This window comes from Littorina saxatilis, linkage group LG7 (genome assembly GCF_037325665.1).
Source record: "Littorina saxatilis isolate snail1 linkage group LG7, US_GU_Lsax_2.0, whole genome shotgun sequence".
In the NCBI taxonomy this organism is placed as follows: domain Eukaryota; kingdom Metazoa; phylum Mollusca; class Gastropoda; order Littorinimorpha; family Littorinidae; genus Littorina; species Littorina saxatilis.
This window is the reverse complement of record NC_090251.1, coordinates 27250600-27272680: the sequence shown is the minus strand read 5'-3', so window position 1 is coordinate 27272680 and position 22081 is coordinate 27250600. Positions and strand designations below refer to the sequence as shown.

Below are 22081 nucleotides of genomic sequence, written 5' to 3'. Positions count from 1 at the left end.
GACGCAGACAACAAACCGAACCGTTGGTCGATCTTTTGCTCAAGCTGTCTTTTTAAATCGCCCAGACATTCTGACACTCTCTCAACTCCCCCCCCCCTCCCCCTTTCCTCTCTCTCTCTCTCTCTCTCTCTCTCTCTCTCTCTCTCTCTCTCACCCTTCCCTCCTCCAAATACCCAATTCCCCCCGTAGTTTTCCAGCTAATGGGATCATATTTAACAGCCATCCGCCCATGAACGAGCAAACAGAATAGCAAGACCCCAGACAGTACCATATTAGACAGTGTCTTAGCGAGGGGGGAAAGGACTTCGATGAGGCTGGGCAAAAATATACTGCTTTTGCCCTGTCCGCCGCCTTATTGGTGCGCAGTGAGGCGTGACGAGTCTCCCTTTATCGCTCCATCACGCAACAGTACCGTGGACCCCCGGCCCCCCTTTCAACTTTACTTTACTTTATTTGGTGTTTAACGTCGTTTTCAACCACGAAGGTTATATCGCGACGGGGAAAGGGGGGAGATGGGATAGAGCCACTTGTCAATTGTTTCTTGTTCACAAAAGCACCAATCAAAAATTTGCTCCAGGGGCTTGCAACGTAGTACAATATATTGACCTTACTGGGAGAATGCAAGTTTCCAGTACAAAGGACTTAACATTTCTTACATACTGCTTGACTAAAAATCTTTACAAAAATGGACTATATTCTATACAAGAAACACTTAACAAGGGTAAAAGGAGAAACAGAATCCGTTAGTCGCCTCTTACGACATGCTGGGGAGCATCGGGTAAATTCTTCCCCCTAACCCGCGGGGGGGAACAGAATCCGTTAGTCGCCTCTTACGACATGCTGGGGAGCATCGGGTAAATTCTTCCACCTAACCCGCAGGGGGAGACAGAATCCGTTAGTCGCCTCTTACGACATGCTGGGGAGCATCGGGTAAATTCGTCCCCCTAACCCGCGGGGGGTGTTAGTCGCCTCTTACGACATGCTGGGGGGGAGCATCGGGTAAATTCTTCCCCCTAACCCGCGGGGGGACCCCCCTTTCAAGACCCCCACTTAAAGACTTACTCTATTTCAAGACCCCGTTTTCTCAGAATTTTTGTTCATGACGTTTGTAAATGGACCCCCATATTAAGACTCCCTTCTTTTTAAGACCTGATTTTCATACATGTTTGGTGGTCTTGATAAGGGGGTTCCACTGTACCTGCACTGGAGAAGAAGAAGAACTGAGAGTATGACGGCTTACTAGTGCCAAATCCCAAATAATTTAAATGTTCACGTAAAAAGTTTTAATTTCCATGATAAAATGACAAATAATTATCACTGGCAATGAACCATTTTGTTCCCTGAGATACTGTTTCAGTTTCAGTTTTGACTCCAGCAATCCGGCGCCAGGAATCGAGCCAGAACTGAACATTTTTATTTTCACGTAAACATGAATAATGTTCATGGGATAATTTCAATTATCAGGTAATCACTCATGCTTTTGTACCAGTGCAAATTGTACGTGTATGACCGATTTTACCCCGCCATTCAGGCAGCATACGCCGATTTCGGGGGGAAATTTATATGTCAGGAAATGTGATTTCACAAACGTCTGATTTGCAAGGGGGTAGCTAGGTTTGTGATTTTCAAGGCGGATCCAGAAAGCAGGGCAACTTTAACTGGTCATAAACTGTCTGGCTTTTCTCTCAAGGGACACCACCCTATCTGTTGCTATCGAAACAGGCTACAACCTCGGTTTAAACTTAAAAAACAAAAATCGGAAACACACTTGTAATTTGACAAATGAATACTTCTCTCCCACTGGCGAATGAAATCAAATAAATATTTCGAATTTCCCCACAATAAAATGACCCCCTCCCCTCTCCCCGTCAAAACAAAATTAACAATGGGGTCGCGAAATGTTTGTCAGCACACCAACAACCCACCCCCCACACACACGCACATGCAAAAACACACGCACACTTTCATACAGGGACACACACACGCACACACACACACACACACACAAACACACAAACACACGCATACAAAGAAAGAGAAAGGAAAGCAAAAGAACTGTCTAATTATGTCTTCCATCGTTCCCCCCCCCCCCTACTCCTTGCCACCGTCCATGTACACGACAACACCCACATACGGGGGCCTTCGCTGTAATAGTATCCTCATTTCATGTGACGGGATTGTGAGACACGGGAAATGGGACCCAACAGAATATCGTGATGTGCAATTTCTGAACTTTGTGCCACAAAAAAACGAGAGAGAGAGAGAGAGAGAGAGAGAGAGAGAGAGAGAGAGAGAGAGAGAGAGAGAGAGAGAGAGAGAGAGAGAGAGAGAGAGCTTACATTTGCCCTTTCTTATTTCCAAGCTTCTTTGAGATGCCAGGAGACGGGTTCCGCATAAGTCTCACTTCCTGCTGTTGTCTATATCTAGATTTCTACCATCCCTTTGTTTCACACATCGTGCCGTTTCTGTTGCTGTCTGTCCTTTAATTCTGCCCCCTTTTCATCGACCCACCCCCATCTCAAATGGAAGGCGTTTTTTTTGGCCATGCATAAGAGGTGCCACATTAATCTGACCTGACGCCATCTTGCGATGCCGGGATCGAAGACGACTGACGTCACGCGTGTCACTTTGTATCAAACCCAAGACACGTTCCACTGGGTCTTTCCTCTCTCAACCTTTTTCTTTGGTTTTACAGATGCCTCTGCCTCTCTTCATTGCTTCCCCGATGTCTTTCTCTGTGTCTGTCTATCTCTCTTTCACCCATTCTCTTTAGGCAAGGGTTGGATGCAAAAACAGTACAATTATTTGCCAGTATTACCATTCCTGTGCACCATATGGCACCACATTTTGAAAATGATATCAACATTCTCCTAACGGCTCATGTTGATATATATTTTGTCGACATGTCTGTTATAATTTTTTTGCTAACAGTCACCATATTAGAAATGACTAATAATAATTATTGGTTCACGTCACAACCCTTGTTCATAAAGACATAACCAATCCAGCTTTGTTTGGTTAGTTCACCATACTCAAAAACACGTGTCTAAAACACAACCGGGAATATCACACATCAGAAATAAGCAACCAATCAACAGATTCCAGACAGCTTATCTAACAGTTAATTCAAACCCTTCTTAAGTCGGGACACGGTGACATCATGGAGTGTCATTCTCTGCCAAAGCGATGACCTATCTCTCTCCCAATCGTCACTGTCTCTTCTTTTTCTGGTGACTATTTTTGCTGCAGGTTTCCACTACCAGCAATTTTGTTTGTTTGTTTGTTTGCTTAACGCCCAGCCGACCATGAAGGGCCATTATCAGGGCGGTGCTGCTTTGACATATAACGTGCGCCACACACAAGACAGAAGTCGCAGCACAGGCTTCATGTCTCACCCAGTCACATTATTTTAACACCGGACCAACCAGCCAAAAACCACCTCATACATTTCACTTCAAATCTTGATAAAGGGGGACATTCCGGATAGCGCTCTGCACTGACTTACATTGTACTGCAATGTACCAAACCGCACTGAAAGTGAAACTGTCCCGATCTAAATCTTTCTCACGCTCTCGACGTCCAAAAACGTTGACTGCTGCGGAAAATCAAACAGGCAAGCAGGAAACACAACGCGCGAATTGTTTCTCCCCGGATGTTGATATGGCTTCCGCGGTAAATGGCAATGAACACAGAACGGCCATTTCATGCCTTTGTTTTCGCAAAAAGAACTTGAACACAGGCCAACTGGAAAAATAAACTGAAGAGATTGAAGAGATTAAAATCGACGACGCGAACTTCCTTATAGCCTACTAATTTCCAAGGGTAAATTGTTGGGACGGTTATGCCAGCCGACTTCAGACAAGAAACCAGCCAGTCCAAGTTAATCGTCATCGATGAAGGATATTGTGAATCAAAAAGAGCACACTGCTTTTCACACTCTCTCCTCTCCATCAAACAACGACATTGTTCGCATTAATATCAACCGACGAAGTCTACCCAAGCCCTAAGGCTAAAGTTTATAATTAGATTATCTAAAGTAACACCTGTCGATTTCCGGTTTCTCTCATTCAAGCGCACACACACCACACATACACTCACACACATCAGCACAAAAACACACACACACACACACACACACACACACACATCCGCAAACACACACACACACACACCACACATACACTCACACACATCAGCAAAAACACACACACACACATCAGCAAACACACACACACCACACCCACACACACCACACCCCCACACCACACACACCCCCACTAACACACACACCACACACACCACAAACACGGCACACACACCACACACACCACAAACACACACCACAAACACACGCATGTAGACCAGTGACGCTATAACAGAACCACACACCGTGTAGAGGAAGAGAGTCTCCTGTGCACAAACATCACGTGCGCGTGAAGCAGACAGACAGATTTCTCAGCAGACCGCCAGGGACCGTCTCCTGAGACCACCCGCCCACACTGATCGTTACTGCTCTGTGGCACACAATGACTACTACCTCTCCGCCTCCGCAACTATGTGATGTTAGTACCCCTCCTTGACTTCTTCATCCACAAACACACCCACCTACATCTATACGCACACACACCGGTACGGTACTCTCTCTGTGTATCTCTCTGTATTTCTCTGTCTGTGTATCTCTCTGTCTGTGTATTTCTCTGTCACTATGACTGTCTATCTCTGTGTGTGTGTGTGTGTGTGTGTGTGTGTGTGTGTGTGTGTGTATGTGTGTGTGTGTGTGTGTGTGTGTGTGTGTGTGTGTGTGTGTTCGTGCATGTGTGTGTGAGTGAATGTGTGTGTTCCTCTGTCTAATAAAGAAAATTGTGTGCATTATTGATTGGCCTGTTAAAAAAAACTACACGTAGTATACCCTTCTGATCACCATGCACACGACTCAGTCTCTTTAGAAACCACAGCAAGACAGCATGTCGGGCGGCGAGACGAAACAGAAGCAGAGACGGTTCTCGCACACCGTCTGTACGCAGACGAAGGCTTGACGATCATCACGTGCATCCAGACATCCCCGTGTGTCTGCACAGCCTAGCAAAGCACCGTCTCTTGAGACCACCTCACACTGCATGTTGCTTTGTATCAAACAATGACGCCTCTCCCTCCGTACCCCCTCCCCCCCCCCCCCCAACAAGACCATCCCTCCATTTGGACACGTACCAACAATCAACACTTAGGCTTAAAATTTGTTTCATGCTAAAAAAACAAACCCACCCACACACACACACACATCATACTCACACACACATACACAGCGACGCACGCGCACGCACACAGACACACACACACACAAAACCAACAAGAACAAAATCCAATAGTCTCCCCTGAAACAAGACCAAGCGTTCTGTTTGGTTTGCCCGTAGTGCCGCTGTATAAGACAAATATAAACACAAGCTATACTTTATAATACAAACAGATCCGGAACAAAGTAACACAGAAAATTTAATGAACTGCAGGATTTTGCATTTGTCATTCTAAGCCTCCAGCGGAAATCAGCCAGATCTGTGCCATTCCCACAGTGAATCGATCTCTTTGTCCGACATCGCTAGACACAGTGAGAAACTCAGATTAATTTCTCCAAATAAAGCCGGCAGAAAGCAGCAATCACGGAAAATGAACGCTTTAACTGTCTGGTCTGGTCTGGTCTGGTCTCTCTCTCTCTGTTTCTGTCCCTTTTTCTCTGTCTGTCTGTCTGTCTGTCTGTCTCTCTGTCTCTCTCTCTCTGTCTCTGTCTCTCTCTGTCTCTCTCCGTCTCTCTCTCTCTCTCTCTCTCTCTCTGTCTCTCTCTGTCTCTCTCTCTCTCTCACGGATGTCGAGGTTTTCAAATATGCTGGTGAAGGTGTACCCATAACTCGTGTTGTTCTACCCTAGTGGTTCATTTAACAATGACAACTTGCACCCTCATGATGGACGATCCAGCACTGTGGATGAGGTGGGCGGTGGTGGTGAATCCTCCATTAAAATGTATGACATCACATCAAAGACACACACATAGTTAGAATTATGAGGATGGATGGTGGCGAGAGAGGTGAAAAGAAGGAGAATGTTTACGGTACCGTGTTCCACCAATAGTGCTTGCTGCCGCGCGAGCCGAGAAAAATTTCCCTCTTTATTTGTGCTGCGCTGGCTGCAAAACCAGGATCTTTTTCGTGCGTACTTGGTCTTGTGCTTGCGTGTACACACGGAGGTGTTCGGACACTGAGGAGAGTCTGCACACAAAGTTGACTCTGAGAAATAAATCTCTCGCCGAACGTGAGGACGAACTCACGCTGACAGCGGCCAACTGGATACAAATCCAGCGCGCTACCGACTGAGCTACATCCCGCCCTTACCGGTGTGAAACAGCAGTCAAGGTCTATGTGAGTGAGATACCAGGAGTTGCTTTCCCTGCTCCCAGACAGGTAAACTTGGCTTTGATCACAGCGAGGACAGGTAGATGGGGAGTCGCCATACAGGTATTTCCTTCCCTGACATTCCTTCAGAGGGTTAACTCAGCTCAGGATCATCGTGTTACAAGACACGCTCCTTCCCGTGAAAACGGGTTGGCTCACCATCTCAGATCTGACTTTTAAAATGGGGTATAGTCCAGTATCCATTATCCTATTCAATTGATGTCGTTTTTCAGTTTTTATTTTTAATTTTTTTTAATTGTTTTAAAATTTTTAATTTTTATATAGATGTGCTTAGCTGGATTGGAAGGTTTTTTTTAACAGCAATGTCAAGGCAAATTCTCAACCCTGGGCAATTACAGATTCTGTATTCTGTACGACCATTCCTCCATTTGGAGACATACTAAAAACCAACACCCGGACTGTTTGCTACGTACGGTGAGTTTGATCTTTTTTAATGACGTTATTTCGTAAAACGACACTAGTGGCATTTAATTTTGGTTCATCAAAAAATGACCACTTTGCCCTGAGAGCAACGTGGCGGTTCATTTCTTTCCTTTCTTTATTTGGTGTTTAACGTCGTTTTCAACCACAAAGGTTATATCGCGACGGGGAAAGGGGGGTAGATGGGATAGAGCCACTTGTCAATTGTTTCTTGTTCACAAAAGCACTAATCAAAAATTTGCTCCAGGGGCTTGCAACGTAGTACAATATATGACCTTACTGGGAGAATGCAAGTTTCCAGTACAAAGGACTTAACATTTCTTACATACTGCTTGACTAAAATCTTTACAAAAATGGACTATATTCTATACAAGAAACACTTAACAAGGGTAAAAGGAGAAACAGAATCCGTTAGTCGTCTCTTACGACATGCTGGGGAGCATCGGGTAAATTCTTCCCCCTAACCCGCGGTTCATTATTGTCATGCGATAAAAGTGGAGGGATGGGATGGTCTTATCCCAGTCCTGACCAGATCTGAGACAATGAGCAGAACCGTTTAAGCTGGAAGGAGTGTGCCTTGAAGTAAAACAAAAATAAAAAAATCCACTGGAATCAGACTCAGTGTGTGCATTCTTGTAAAACGAGAATCGTCGAATCTTCAACGCGCGCAACGAGTATCCTTTTACGCGTTTCAGTATCCTTTCTCCATCTATACATATTTTGGAATACACCATCATTTGCTCATTTCAAGGGTTTGATGATCTGTTCCTCTTTCCACAGTTCTGAATTCATCATTGGAAAAGTAAACCCTTCTTGTTAACCAGGCCTAATCGTGGGTTTACATGGGTAGGAGGATATCTTACCTGTCTCCCACCACTCAACCCCACCCCGTCCCTGCAGTCCCCCCATCTCCTCCACTCACCCTCCACACGACTATGACTAATCATGTCATTTCGACATCAGCTCTACACTGGGCAGAGCAGGGGGAGGAAGGAGGCAGAAGATTGAGGGAGGGGGGGGGGGGGGGGGTGGGAGAGGGGGTGGGGTGGAGGAGGGGTTTAAAATACCAGACTGCAAAGAGGGGAAAAATACTAAGTTTTCGCAAACGTTGCACAAAAACAAAACAAAACAAGAAAAGAGGAAAAAAAAGAGAGAAGAAAGCTGGTTGAAAACTGAAGATGAGGCCATGCCGACCCAAAGCCGGAGGCGAGGAAACGCGAGTACAGAGCGTCGGGTTTCTCTGTAGTTCGGCACAGACAACGTTAAAGACGACGGACAGCATCCTCTGTGCATCGTATTTCATTGTTGTTGTTGCTAGCTGTTGTTGTTGTTGTTGTTGTGGTGGTGGTTGTTTTGTTGTGGTGGTTGTTGTTGTTGCTGTGTTGTTGTTGTGGTGGTGGTGGCTGTGCATGTGGACTATACTGTGAAAGATAGCTCAATCTCTAGTTGTTCTTATTACATTCTTCATTATAGTTGCTGTTGTTGTTGTAGTTGACAGTGTTAAAGGCACAGTAAGCCTCCCGTAAACCATCACAGATACGGTCAGGCTTTTACACACAGTACAAACACACTTTCATTTGAACACTCACCGATTGAGAACATCCTAGGTGCCCTCCGTAAAGAGCGAACAATTTTCAAAGAATTTATTTTTGCGTGGTTTATCTTACCCCTGAGCCATCGTGAACCCGTATGATCCAGTTTCCCTTTTTCACAATGTAGTCGTCAGTTAGTCATTTGAATGCGACTCGATGTGAGCTTATCTCCAAAAGCACGATTTTATGCACGAAACAAACGGCTGTGGTTCACAAGAACTCTAGCGATGGCTTTAGTTTGACTGTTGAGAGGAACGGCGATATGCATAAACCGTCGTCTGCTACGACCCTTGCGTGACCCTGCTTCCGGGCTTTTCTTTTTTCAAACTTTCACAACTTCGAATTGTACTGATGGGTCCAAAAAGTGTTCGAGACAATCTGCAAAATTAATTCTTTAAAAATTGCTCGCTCTTTACGTAGGGCAACTAGGATGTTCCCGTTTGGTGAGCGTTCAAATGGAAGGGTGTTTGTACAGTGTATAAAAGCCTGACCGTATCTGTGATGGTTTAAGGGAGGCTTACTGTCCGGGCGTGATTTCCGGTATTGAATATTCATAACAGCCGTCCAGCACCAAAACGAGGCGCCATTGTTGTAGAGGAGCAAGTCCACGAAAATAAATTCTTTGAAAATTTCTCACGCTCGACAGAAAGCAGCCAGGATGTTCCCGTTCGGTGAGCGTTCGAAATGGAAGTATGCTTGTACTGTATGTAGACGCTCGGGGAGCTCTGTGATGGTTTACGGGAGGCTTACTGTGCCTCAGTTTAATTAGTAATTTTCATGTAATAATGGAAACCCCAGGTTTTGGCACCAGTAAACCGAGGCGAAAACTGAAAATTAGTAATTAACACGTGTTTTGTGTAATTAAGAGTTACAGATAACGCTAACTGACAGTGTTAATTTATAATTTTCACAAACGGATTGCTTGAGCTAAAACTGAAAATTAGTAATTTTCACGTGAAAATTAGTAATGAACACGTGAAAACTCTGACAGTTTTAATTAGTAATTTTCATGTAATAATGGAAACCCCAGGTTTTGGCACTGGTAAGCCGTCATACAAAGCCCCAATAATTCAGCCCCGGTCACAACAAGAGGGAAGGTGGGAGGGGAGACAGAGGGAAGGTGGGAGGGGTGTGCACGGAAGGAGGCTAGAACCTGGAGGATAAGTCTGTGAGAACAAAGCCATAATCCACAACGCAGACGGAAGCGAGCAGACGCGGTAAGCAGAAGGAGGGCGGGAACTGCACGTTCTCTCACAGACGATCGTGCACACCCCCGCTCGCGCCGTACTGATGGGGAGACGCAATCACTGACGTAATACCGGTTAGGCACGTGCTTACCGTGCCATGATTGGAGTTTGACCTCTATCTCTATCTCTCGTGTGCGTGCGTGTGTGAGAGAGAGAGAGAGAGAGAGAGAGAGAGAGAGAGAGAGAGAGAGAGAGAGGAGAGAGAGAGAGAGAGAGAGAGAGAGAGAGAGAGAGAGAGGACTTGCTTTAGAAAAGGACAACAGGAAACAAACAGACACAGAAAGCAGTGAATCAAACATCACAACAAAGGCTGCAGGCAACGAGACCATGAGTCATGAAGGGAGGGGGGGCCGAGGGGGGGGGGGGGTGGGGGGGGGGGGGCGGTGTTGGGACTGCTGCGAAACAGGGGTGCCGGGTCCACATCAGCTCCTGATTCAGATTTCACAGACAATTATTTTCTTGAATTACAGCACAATTACACATTTTCGCTTTAATATAAAGGAACTCTACACTATAAACTGAAATTGTTCCACTTTTGAAAACACTTTTTGTACAAAGTTTTAAACACGGTGTGACATAGTATACAATTCTACTAGCAAAAGTAGCACGCATGGTATGGTAAACACAAGTGGCATTTTAAAATTCAATATATATTAAAAAAAAATTCCAACTGTGCATACAAAGAGAGCACAACGGCTGTTCAGTCTGTGTTGGTATATGACAAAGTGGAGGGATGGTTGATTCTCAGATCTGATATCTATGGTAAACCGAACTGTTTTCACGAAAGGGAGTAGGCATTTAAAAAGAAACGGGAATTCGACACAAAAATCAGTGCGGACAGGGCAGACAGACAACGTTCATGACCACGCAGAGAATAGCAACAATGTATTTATACTTGAGATCAAAGAAACCAGAGATCAAAGGAGAGCTAAAAGATCAAATAGTATAAGGACGTTCTTTGAACAGACGGTAGAAGCAGGAAGTACAGACATTTTCAGTCAGTCACAGCAGCGATTGAACGCCCTATCCCCCAACTACGTCAAAACTACTTTCAATCTAATACCGCCCCCCCCCCCCCCCCCCACCCCGCAAGCACACATACAGTGCCACTACAGTACTTAAAGGCACACTCCACTCCGTAAAAACAGTTCCTCTCAATGTCTCAGATCTGGCCAGGCTATAACTTGGGATAAGACTATCCCTCTTCTACTTGGTAACATACCAAAAATCACAGGTAAACACACAGATGAACACACAGGTAAAACACACAGGTACACTGACGCACAGGTAAACACACAGGTAATGACGGTACAGAGAAACCTTCAATGGACGGAAAGTAGAGACAAGCACGCCATCTCTAAACAGCCTCTTGACACACATTTCTCCTGGAAAAATACCTGCGAATGGGGGGGGGGGGGGGGGGGGTGACGGGGTGATGAGATAACTCTCTCTGCACGCCGAACGGTTAAAAACGGGAATGAGGAAGACAAGGAAAGGAGGGGTGGAAGGTTGGGGGGGGGGGGGGGGGGGGGGGGGAACGCCAAGGGCGTGTAGCAGCAGCAGAAGGAAAAGTAAGAACGCACAGGAAACAGGTAAAATAAATGAGGCAGAGCCTCACAGCACCTGTAGCCCAGGAGAGAGAGAGAGAGAGAGAGGAGCCAGTTATCTCTTCCCCGTCTTTTTATCTGTCAGCCGCTTTACCTTTTCTCTACATGCAACTCTTTTTTGTGTGCACTGCCAGACGCTGCTTCTGAGTGCCAGACATCTACCCCCCCCCCCCCCCCAACAAAAAAAAAAAAAAAAAAAAAAGTGCATGGAAGGTGGAGGCGTGGGAAACCGAGCATTGAATGTAGGGAGGTAGCCCTCCTAAAGTCGTTTTGTAATGTGAAATGTTGATGAAAAGTAGTTTTCGTTCAGATCGTAATGATATCATAGTGATTCAGATTCTGTTCACACAGACTGACAGCCAGCCAGACAGACAAAGAGACTCAGTGACAGAAGACATTGTCAAAGCGTGTTTGTTTATGTGACTCGTTGCCGTCCGGTTAGAATCTTGCAGCCAAACTTGACATAGCTGAAACTGACCAGCTTCTTGGTCATATCGCTGGACACTATCATATAATATCTACATCATCGTTCACTTCAGTGCATGTCATGTGTATTGTATTAAATAGTTCAATGTACGGTTGTTGTTGTTTTGTTGTTGTTGTTGTTTTCAGGATGTCTTTAGTTCCTGTAATAGGCTATACATTGCTAAATTAATGTCTCCTTTGACCAGGGCTGATTCAACAAAAAGGGAACTATTTTGGCTTATATCCTTACGCTCGCAAGTAAAGAAACTCTCTCTCTCTCTCTCTCTCTCTCTCTCTCTCTCTCTCTCTCTCTCTTTCTCTCTGTGCGAGTGTGTGTGAGGATGCGTGAAAGAGAAAGTGTATAGTATGCTTCCATTAAATAAGCACACTTTTGAATTTTGTGTGTGTGTTTTGTTATACTTTTCCCTACATGATTGTGTTTTATTTGATTTCTTTTTTTTTATTCTTCATACTTGTTCTTCGTTTCATGTGTGTATTATAGTAGGGACTAGCTGTAAGAAAGGACCAAATGGACCTAATGCTATCATCCCTCGGAAATAAAGTTTTCGAGTTCGAGTTCGAGTTCTCTCTCATGGGCCAAAACACAAACAAACCCGCACCAACAACAACAAAACACAATTGCGGCAACAGCGTGGGAGACAAACAACTGGGCAACAAATTCTTCACCTCTCTATCTCTCTTTCAGTTTCTCTGTCTCTGTCTTTCTTTCTCTCTCTCTCTTTCGCCCCCCCTCCCCCCTGCTTACAAAACACGATACAAACACGAAAACAGCACTGAACAGCGTGGGAGACACTGACAAACGTGACAGACAACTGGGTATCATCACCACATGACTCATGCTCCGCGCTGTGCCCAGCATCAATATTGCCTGGCTGGTATCGCTACACATGTAAAACCTTTTCGCCTCACAACCTGCAGCAGCTTGACCTTATTACCTCAGCGCTCGTGAGACTCATTCCTGTCTTCATCGGCCTACTTTGCACGAAGCGAAAGTGGGTGCAACCCAAGAGGACTGGAGCCAGTCGCGGCGTCTGATTGGTTGAAATCACCACGAATCTCAGTGTCAACCAATCATACCCCGCGGCTGGCTCCCACTTTCGCTTCGTGCTTCTCAGCCCCAGAGAGAAAGAGAGAGAGAAAGAGAGAGAGAAAGAGCGAGAGAAAGAGAGAGAGAGAGAGAGAGAGAGAGAAAGAGACAGAGAGAGACAGAGACAGAGAGAGACAGAGAGAGACAGAGAGAGAGAGAGAGAGAGAGAGAGGAAGAGAGAGAGACTGAGAGAGAGACTGAGAGAGAGAGGAAGAGAGAGAGAGAGAGAGAGAGAGAGAGAGAGAGAGAGAGAGGGAGAGTGTCTCAAGGGTCTAGATAGCCATGAATATGGAAATAGCGGTGTCGGACCCGAGTACCAGAAATACACGCTCCTGCTAAAAGCTGTGTGACCTCGGCTCTAGATTTCTCTCTTTGTCTGCTGGCTTTGTTTCTGATAGTAAGTATCCTGCCCTCCTTCAACCCGCCTCCACCCCCTTACCCCCTCACCCAGCACTCTTTACTCCCCCCCCCCCCGAAAAAAAAAACCCCACCCACCCCACACAAAACACTGAACAAAATCCGATCCTGCTACTTTTCTCCTCAGAACTATCTTTTTTAAATCTCGGTGTCTTAATTTTCTCCCCGTACATTTGTTGTTGTATTTTCATCAGGAATTGATGGTCAGCCTCTGGTTCTGGAATATTTGGCACATTTCTCCGGTAACCTGCTGCGGACTGACGTAAGAGACAGACAGTACAGACGGACAGTCAGGCATATCATAAAGACAGACTGGACGGACAGACAGACAGAGACAGACAGATAGATTGGAAAGACTGGACAGCAAACATGCGGACAGAGAGGTTGAAAAACAGAGCGGGCAGATACGACTTTCTTTCTTTCTTTATTTGGTGTTTAACGTCGTTTTCAACCACGAAGGTTATATCGCGACGGGGAAAGGGGGAGATGGGATAGAGCCACTTGTCAATTGTTTCTTGTTCACAAAAGCACTAATCAAAAATTTGCTCCAGGGGCTTGCAACGTAGTACAATATATGACCTTACTGGGAGAATGCAAGTTTCCAGTACAAAGGACTTATTTCTTACATACTGCTTGACTAAAATCTTTACAAAAATTGACTATATTCTATACAAGAAACACTTAACAAGGGTAAAAGGAGAAACAGAATCCGTTAGTCGCCTCTTACGACATGCTGCGGAGCATCGGGTAAATTCTTCCCCCTAACCCGCGGTGGCAGATACGACAGACAGACAGATATCTAACGGAACAGAGATCTATAGATACAAACTGACTTGGTTTTGTTTGTAAAGTACAATCATCATTGTATCTGGCAATGAGATAAACGGGTCATTGAAAAAAAAAGCTCTACATAACCCAAAGCCGTCATACAAGTTGATTTTAAACGCAATACTGAACAGTAGTAGGTTTCGTACCTTCAGCGATTCAGGCAAGTATGAAAATATGAAGTTTCTTACCCGAAATAATCAAGTTTTCGGTGTCTGAAGCATCAGCAGGCCTAAGACTATGAGTGACACAACCGTCGAATGCTGAAGAAGAAGAAGAAGAAGAAGAAGAAGAAGGTATCTAATAGAATATAAAGCTAGGTCATCCATCTAATCACTTCCTAGCGCTGCCATACATAGAGAATACTACATGGCTTGCTGTGTCGTACCAGATTTACACGAGTTTTTTTTTAAAATATTGAACTGCGAGCGAAAGCGAGCTGTTCACTATTTGAAAAAGCAACGAGTGTAAATCTGGTACGACACAGCAAGCCATGTAGTATTCTGTTTATCCTACATACTGTACTTACGTGTATTTTACTGAAAATGGCCTGCATTCGAGGCAGCTAAATTGAAGACGCTTGTTTTGGAACCTCGATCTCTTCTAAAGCCTCGTGCAATCTATTACGTCAAAGCAAAGAAACGTCACTCTGAAAGTGTGGCGTGACGTGTTAGTTCTAAAGATTCATCGAGGGTAATTAGCGAGCTAAATTTTTTTCTTCTATAATGACGTTTGTCTCGCTGACTTTGGCATCATAAGCAGTGGAAAAACAGGTCCTTGCCCGACTTGCTTGACATGACCTCATTTACATGATATACACACGTGTGATTTGAACGATTATTATCTCACGGGTACGTGTCTCTCTCACGTATGTAGGATAATGTCAATTTCACAGCTCTCATCAGATTACTCTGGCATCGGTCAGGTGATGGCAACAGTAACGCAATGAAATCCTTTCGCAATCAAACTCGCGCTTTACGCAATGAGCACGTGCTACCATATATCACACACAAACAAATGATGACAGCTCTGCACTGCTCGTCAAAAGAAACTAAACAGCTCTCATCAGCTTAATCTGGCATCGACAAGGTGATGGCAACAGTAACGCGATGAAATCCTTTAGCTGCCATATATTCAATCAATCAATCAATCAATGAAGCTTATATCGCGCATATTCCGTGGGTACAGTTCTAGGCGCTCTGCAGTGATGCCGTGTGAGATGAAATTTTATACGGCCAGTAGATTGCAGCCATGTCGGCGCATATTTACCTTTCACGGCCTTATTCCAAGTCACACGGGTATGGTAGACAATTATTAACTGTGCCTAAGCAATTTTGCCAGGAAAGACCCATTTGTCAATCGTGGGATCTTTAACGTGCACACCCAATGTAGTATACACGGGGGGTGGTTCGGACACCGAAGAGAGTCTGCACACAAAGTTGACTCTGTGAAATAAATTTCCGCCGAACCTGGGATCGAACTCGCGCTGACAGCGGCCAACTGAATACAAATCCAGCGCGCTACCAACTGAGCTATATCCCCGCCCCGTCATACACGTAAAAACCAACTCGTGGACAAACAGAGGATGACACTCAACAAATATCCCTCAACTAAAGAAATTAAACAGGTGCGTTTTGGGCTAGGTCTTTGTGCTGAGGCTGTTTATAAAAAACGCACCTGTTTAGTTTCTTTTGTTGCGTGGTATTTAGAATCTGATTTCTGTGTCATCTCCATTTCAAAGTATATTTGATTGGTTCAATTCTTTCGAATGGCAGATGTTTTATTCAAATTTTCTTTAGTTTATGTTTTACTAGAAATCAACCAGGATGCGGTATGTGTATGTGTCTCCCCCCCCCCCCCCTGCCCCAAAAAAAAAGAAAGAAAAAAAGAAATGAGATCAGAAAAGTTGTTGTGCTGTTGTATTTTATTAAAGACAGACATTTGGCAGAACCACATTATATATATATATATATGTTTAAACACATTTTTTCTCTTAAAATAAATATTTTTTGACGTCAGACCTCCATTATCAAAAGTGAGAAGCAAGCAAGAACATCTTAGTTCCCTTTCATGGTTGGTGTTGTATTCCTCTAAATGACGGTTGCAGAGGCCTATAGTGGATAAGACGCTGGCCTCCCAAGCGGAAGGTCGTGGGTTCGAATCCCGGCTGCGCCTGGAGGGTTGAGGGTAAGGATTTTTCCGATCTTAGGCCAACTTATGTGCAGACCTGCTAGTGCTGAATTCGTCTTCGTGTGTACACGCAAGCACAAGACCTAGGGCGCACGGAAAAGATCCTGTAATTCATGTCAGAGTTCGGTGGGTTACAGAAACACGAACATACCCAGCAATGCTTCCCCCGGAAGCGGCGTATGGCTGGGGTAAAAACGGTCATACACGTAAAAACCAACTCGTGGACAAAAACACGAGTGTACGTTGGAGTTTCAGCCCATGAACAGAAAAGAAGAAGCAGAATTTGTTTATCTCAAAATGTATCCTTTTTGACGTCAGACCTCCCTTTTCAAAAGTGAGGAGCATCCCCATAGTTTCCATTTACATGGTTGGCGTTGTATTCCTTTAAAGAGACACTTACCCACAACTCGTCTCCAGCATGGAGCCCTCCACCTGTAGCGAGGCCATGCCGAAGTCTGCCACCCGGATGTTGTTCTTGTCGTCCAGTAGTAAGTTCTCAGGCTTCAAGTCTCGATGGCTGAAACACAAAGTATACAGAGTGTGAGAACAGCTGTTTCTGCGATCCTTAATTGAAACTGGAGGTTAATAATATACACGGCAAGGTTAAAATCAAGCAAAAAATGTAAAAAGAAAACAAAAGAATAAAGTCTGGACTTGTACGGAGCCCCTAGGGCTTTCAGTCATGCCTCAGGCAGCTGTCCGTTTGAAAAAAATTCCAAGTTTCATTGACTTTCATGCTAGGAGTCAAAAAGTGCAACATTTTTACGAATTACTTTTGGACTGCCTCCGGGCAGAAAAATGTCGCCCTCGACCAGGTTCACATAAGGTCCCGCACGTGAACTAATTACGTTAAAAGCCTACATGGAAGTCTATTAGTCTCGGCGTGAGGGAGAATTATTTTTGTTTTGGGTACATTACGTCAGGACAGTGAGCCCCAGAACGTCTTCACGGGAAATATTAATTACATTTTGGCGGGAGATGCCAACTGGCAAACCGCATACAGTTTCGTTTTGCTGGCAACACTAAAGGCATGCGATCGAAGGCATCAGTGAGAAAGTTGTGTAAAGCTTTTGACTGTTTATATCGTAATCTGCGACAAAAAGAAGAATCGTTGCTTTAGCAATGCTATGACCCCTGTGGCCCCTTTAATTGAAGTAAGAAAAATGATCAGTTTTGCCCTTCTTTTGGAAACAAAGAAAACAAGTCGCGTAAGGCGAAATTACTACATTTAGTCAAGCTGTGGAACTCACAGAATGAAACTGAACGCATTGCATTTTTTCACAATGACCGTAGTCCGCCGCTCGTGCAAATGGTAGTGCAATTGACGAGCCTGTTTAGCGCGGTAGTGGTTGCGCTGTGCTGCATAGCACGCTTTTCTGTACCTCTCTTCGTTTTTATATTTAGTCAAGTTTTGACTAAATATTTTAACATCGAGGGGGAATCGAAACGAGGGTCGTGGTGTATGTGCGTGTGTCTGTGTGTCTGTGTGTGTGTGTGTGTGTGTAGAGCGATTCAGACTAAACTACTGGACCGATCTTTATGAAATTTGACATGAGAGTTCCTGGGTATGAAATCCCCGAACGTTTTTTTCATTTTTTTGATAAATGTCTTTGATGACGTCATATCCGGCTTTTCGTGAAAGTTGAGGCGGCACTGTCACGCCCTCATTTTTCAACCAAATTGGTTGAAATTTTGGTCAAGTAATCTTCGACGAAGCCCGGACTTCGGTATTGCATTTCAGCTTGGTGGCTTAAAAATTAATTAATGACTTTGGTCATTAAAAGTCTGAAAATTGTAAAAAAAAATAAAAATTTATAAAACGATCCAAATTTACGTTTATCTTATTCTCCATCATTTGCTGATTCCAAAAACATATATAAATATGTTATATTCGGATTAAAAACAAGCTCTGAAAATTAAATATATAAAAATTATTATCAAAATTAAATTGTCCAAATCAATTTAAAAACACTTTCATCTTATTCCTTGTCGGTTCCTGATTCCAAAAACATATAGATATGATATGTTTGGATTAAAAACACGCTCAGAAAGTTAAAACAAAGAGAGGTACAGAAAAGCGTGCTATCCTTCTTAGCGCAAAACTACTACCCCGCTCTTCTTGTCAATTTCACTGCCTTTGCCATGAGCGATGGACTGACGATGCTACGAGTATACGGTCTTGCTGAAAAATGGCATTGCGTTCAGTTTCATTCTGTGAGTTCGACAGCTACTTGACTAAATATTGTATTTTCGCCTTACGCGACTTGTTAACTTTCTGAGCGTGTTTTTAATCCAAACATATCATATCTATATGTTTTTGGAATCAGGAACCGACAAGAAATAAGATGAAACTGTTTTTAAACCGATTTCGGAAATTTAATTTTAATCATAATTTCATTTTCATTTCATTTCATTTTCATTACTTTATTGTCCCATCGCTGGGAAATTCGGGTCGCTTCCTCCCAGTGGAAAGCTAGCAGCAACAGAGTCGCGCTCACAGGTGTCTGCGTGTTTAGGTGTATTCAGCCACCTGCACTTATGGCAGAATGACCAAGGTCTTTTACGTGCCATTGTGATGACACGGGGGTGGGACATGGCTTCCGTCTCTGGGTCTGCACATAAAGTTGACCCGTGTCCGTCCCGGCCCGAATTCGATCCTGCGACATTCCGATCACAAGTCCAGTGCTCTACCAACTGAGCTACCGGGCCCCGGTATTTTTAATTTTCAGAGCTTGTTTTTAATTCGAATATAACATATTTATATGTTTTTTGGAATCAGAAAATGATGAAGAATAAGATGAACGTACTTTTGGATCGTTTTATAAAAACATAACTTTAATTACAATTTTCAGATTTGTAATGACCAAAGTCATAAATCGAAAATTTTGATAATAAATTTTCATTTGATTAATACACTTACCCAATTCACATATAGCAATTTACGTCAGTTTAGTACTAGAACGCTGAAAACTACGCTCCACCCTGGGAAGTAACCCTACAAATAGAACAGCATTGACGGTTTGTTTGTTTGTTTGTTTGCTTAACGCCCAGCCGACCACGAAGGGCCATATCAGGGCGGTGCTGCTTTGACATATAACGTGCGCCACACACAAGACAGAAGTCGCAGCACAGGCTTCATGTCTCACCCAGTCACATTATTCTGACACCGGACTAACCAGTCCTAGCACTAACCCCATAATGCCAGACGCCAGGCGGAGCAGCCACTAGATTGCCAATTTTAAAGTCTTAGGTATGACCCGGCCGGGGTTCGAACCCACGACCTCCCGATCACGGGGCGGACGCCTTTACCACTAGGCCAACCGTGCCGGTAGCAGCATTGACGGTCACATGACAACGCCAGGTCAAGGTTACCTCCCAACATGCATTGCGCATGCATGTTTATCGCCGCCATCTTATTCATTCGCTCGAAGCGCCCTTTTATTTTTAGGGAATCTAAAGCGGGGTAGGCGGGAGGGACTTTACTATGTGAATTGGGTAAGTATATTAATCAAATGAAAATTTATTATTAAAATTTTCGATTAAATTACATATCTTATCCCAATTCACATATAGCAGACACATATAGCAGATTGCTAATGAAGGTGGTGGGGTGCTCACCTATGAGCTAGGCAACAATTGTCCTGCTGCTACCATCGCTGGTAGCGCCTTGGTACCGTCCTGTCGCACACTGGAAATGTCGCGCAGGTAATAGTTGATGAAAACATCCTCCGATCTCCAGTTGGCAGAATGGAGGACCTCAGATAATCTTCCTGACCTTAGCACAGCTAAGGAGGATGCCCAGGATCTTGCCTCATGCGTCCTTGCCGACGTTAGAGGGAGAACTGACTGCCCCCCCCCCTTTTCTTTTGAGCCACCACTCATACGCTTGTTTGATCAGCGTTGAGACCCATTTAGCGAGAGTTACCTTAGATATGTCTTTGTCTCTACCAGTGTTCAGAGATAAGAAAAGAAGCTTCTGCTGTTTAGCTCTGGTAGGAGCCGTGCGGGACAGATAACTGCTAAGAGCTCGAACTGGGCAGCTAGACAAATCGGGGTCTCCTGGCGCCAGAATTTTGCTAAGAGGGAGAATTCTGACATGATCTGATGCTGGTGACACCACTTTAGAATTTGGCATGCTTTGAGTGAAAGCGTGAGAGAGCGGGAACCGCCCTGTTTGTTTATGTAGGCTGCAACAGTTGTATTGTCTGTATGAAGACGAACATGTTTGCCTGCCACCAGCGATAGAAAGCTCTGGAGACCGTGGGCTACAGCCTCTAACTCGAGCACATTGATGTGTGAGAGGGCTTGACCTGTTGTCCACGTGCCTGAGGCTGTGTGGTGAGAAAGATGAGCCCCACAGCCTGATAGGGAAGCGTCTGTAAACAAATCCTCCTCTGGAGGAGGGGGAGTGATGAGGACTCCCTGTGAGATCCATGGTTTTAGCCACTGCTCTGTGGTCTGCTGAAACCAGCTTTCTAATTGAACCGAGACCTGCCATCCCTGGGAGGAGGGGTTCCAAATCGAGTTCAAAGCTGCCTGAAAAGGCCTCTTGTACACTCTGCCCAAAGGGACAAGCGTGGCCATGGATCATTTGACCGAGCACTGAAGCCAGCGCCTTGGCCGGAGCTTGCTTCTGCGACGCTAAAGATTTCACCAAATTTGGCAGTTTGTCGATCCTCCTTTGTGAGGGGCGAACTGACCAATCTACCGTATCGAACCTCATTCCCAGATACGTGAAGGTCTGGGATGGTGTGAGTTCTGACTTGGTTTGGTTTACCGAGAAACCCAACTCGTAGGCTTGAGACAGAACAAGCCGAGTATGGGCGCTGCACGCTTCTCGATCCTGATGAAGAATGAGCCAGTCGTCGAGGTAAGCTCTGAGTCGTACGCCTTGCTGCCTGACTAGGGAGCACAGCTGGCGTACCACCATCGTGAAGATCCAAGGAGCAAGAGATAGACCGAAGGGAAGAGCCCTGAATTGGTACATTTTCTCTCCCCACCGAAATCTCAGCCATTTCCGGTCTGATGGGTGAATGAGGATGTGAAAATATGCGTCTGTCAGGTCGATCGACGTCACCCAGTCTCCCGGCCTGAGTGCGTCTCTGACTGACGCAGGTGTCTCCATTGTGAACTTGATTTGTCTCAGAAATCTGTTCAGGGGAGACAAGTCTAAAACCGGGCGCCAGCCCCCTGAAGCCTTCGGTACCACGAAAATTCTCCCATAAAAAGCTGGGGAGTTGTAGTCCGATACTTCGTCTATCGCCTCCTTCTGTATCAGAGACAAGACTTCTGCTTGTATCGCTGTCTTTGCTTCCAGCTTGACGGGAAACTTGAACGACGGTGGGACTTTTCCCTCCTTCCAGAGTAGCCTGAACCCCGAACGCACTATACCCACTATCCACTGACTGTTTACTTCTAGCAACCAAAGTGGGAGGGCCCTTGACAGGCCGCCTGCCACCAAAGGCGTGGTGGATGCATGGGCTAGTGGTTCGGGGTCGCATCATTGGGGGTGTGCTTTGCTTTGCGTCCAGACCCCCTTGAATTGCCGAAAGACGGCTAACATTGCTGACAAATCTTCCTTCTCCGATGCTATGCTAGCCTTAACCGGCGCTGTCTTGCATTCTTGCTTCAGCGCCGGCATTACCGAACTCTTAGGATTGTCAATTTCTACTGTGAAAGTATTCTGAGAAACTGGCTCGAACACCGTAACTGTAGGTTTAGAACCCTTGGGCTTCTTAGCCGCTTTCTT

The 22081-nt window shown here is 44.9% G+C and overlaps 1 protein-coding gene and 1 long non-coding RNA gene across 2 annotated transcripts in view; both read right to left on the bottom strand.

Moving 5' to 3' along the window:
* LOC138971064 (uncharacterized) overlaps positions 1 to 22081 on the bottom strand; it is a 115748-nt gene that overhangs the window by 42132 nt on the left and 51535 nt on the right. The gene's annotated exons all lie outside the window — the stretch shown is intronic.
* Positions 1 to 22081, bottom strand: part of LOC138971971 (serine/threonine-protein kinase BRSK2-like) — a 95693-nt gene that overhangs the window by 42132 nt on the left and 31480 nt on the right. Inside the window, exon 3 of the mRNA XM_070344816.1 lies at positions 16733 to 16849. Within this exon, the coding sequence (XP_070200917.1) occupies positions 16733 to 16849 (117 nt within the window). The remainder of the gene's footprint in view (positions 1 to 16732; positions 16850 to 22081) is intronic.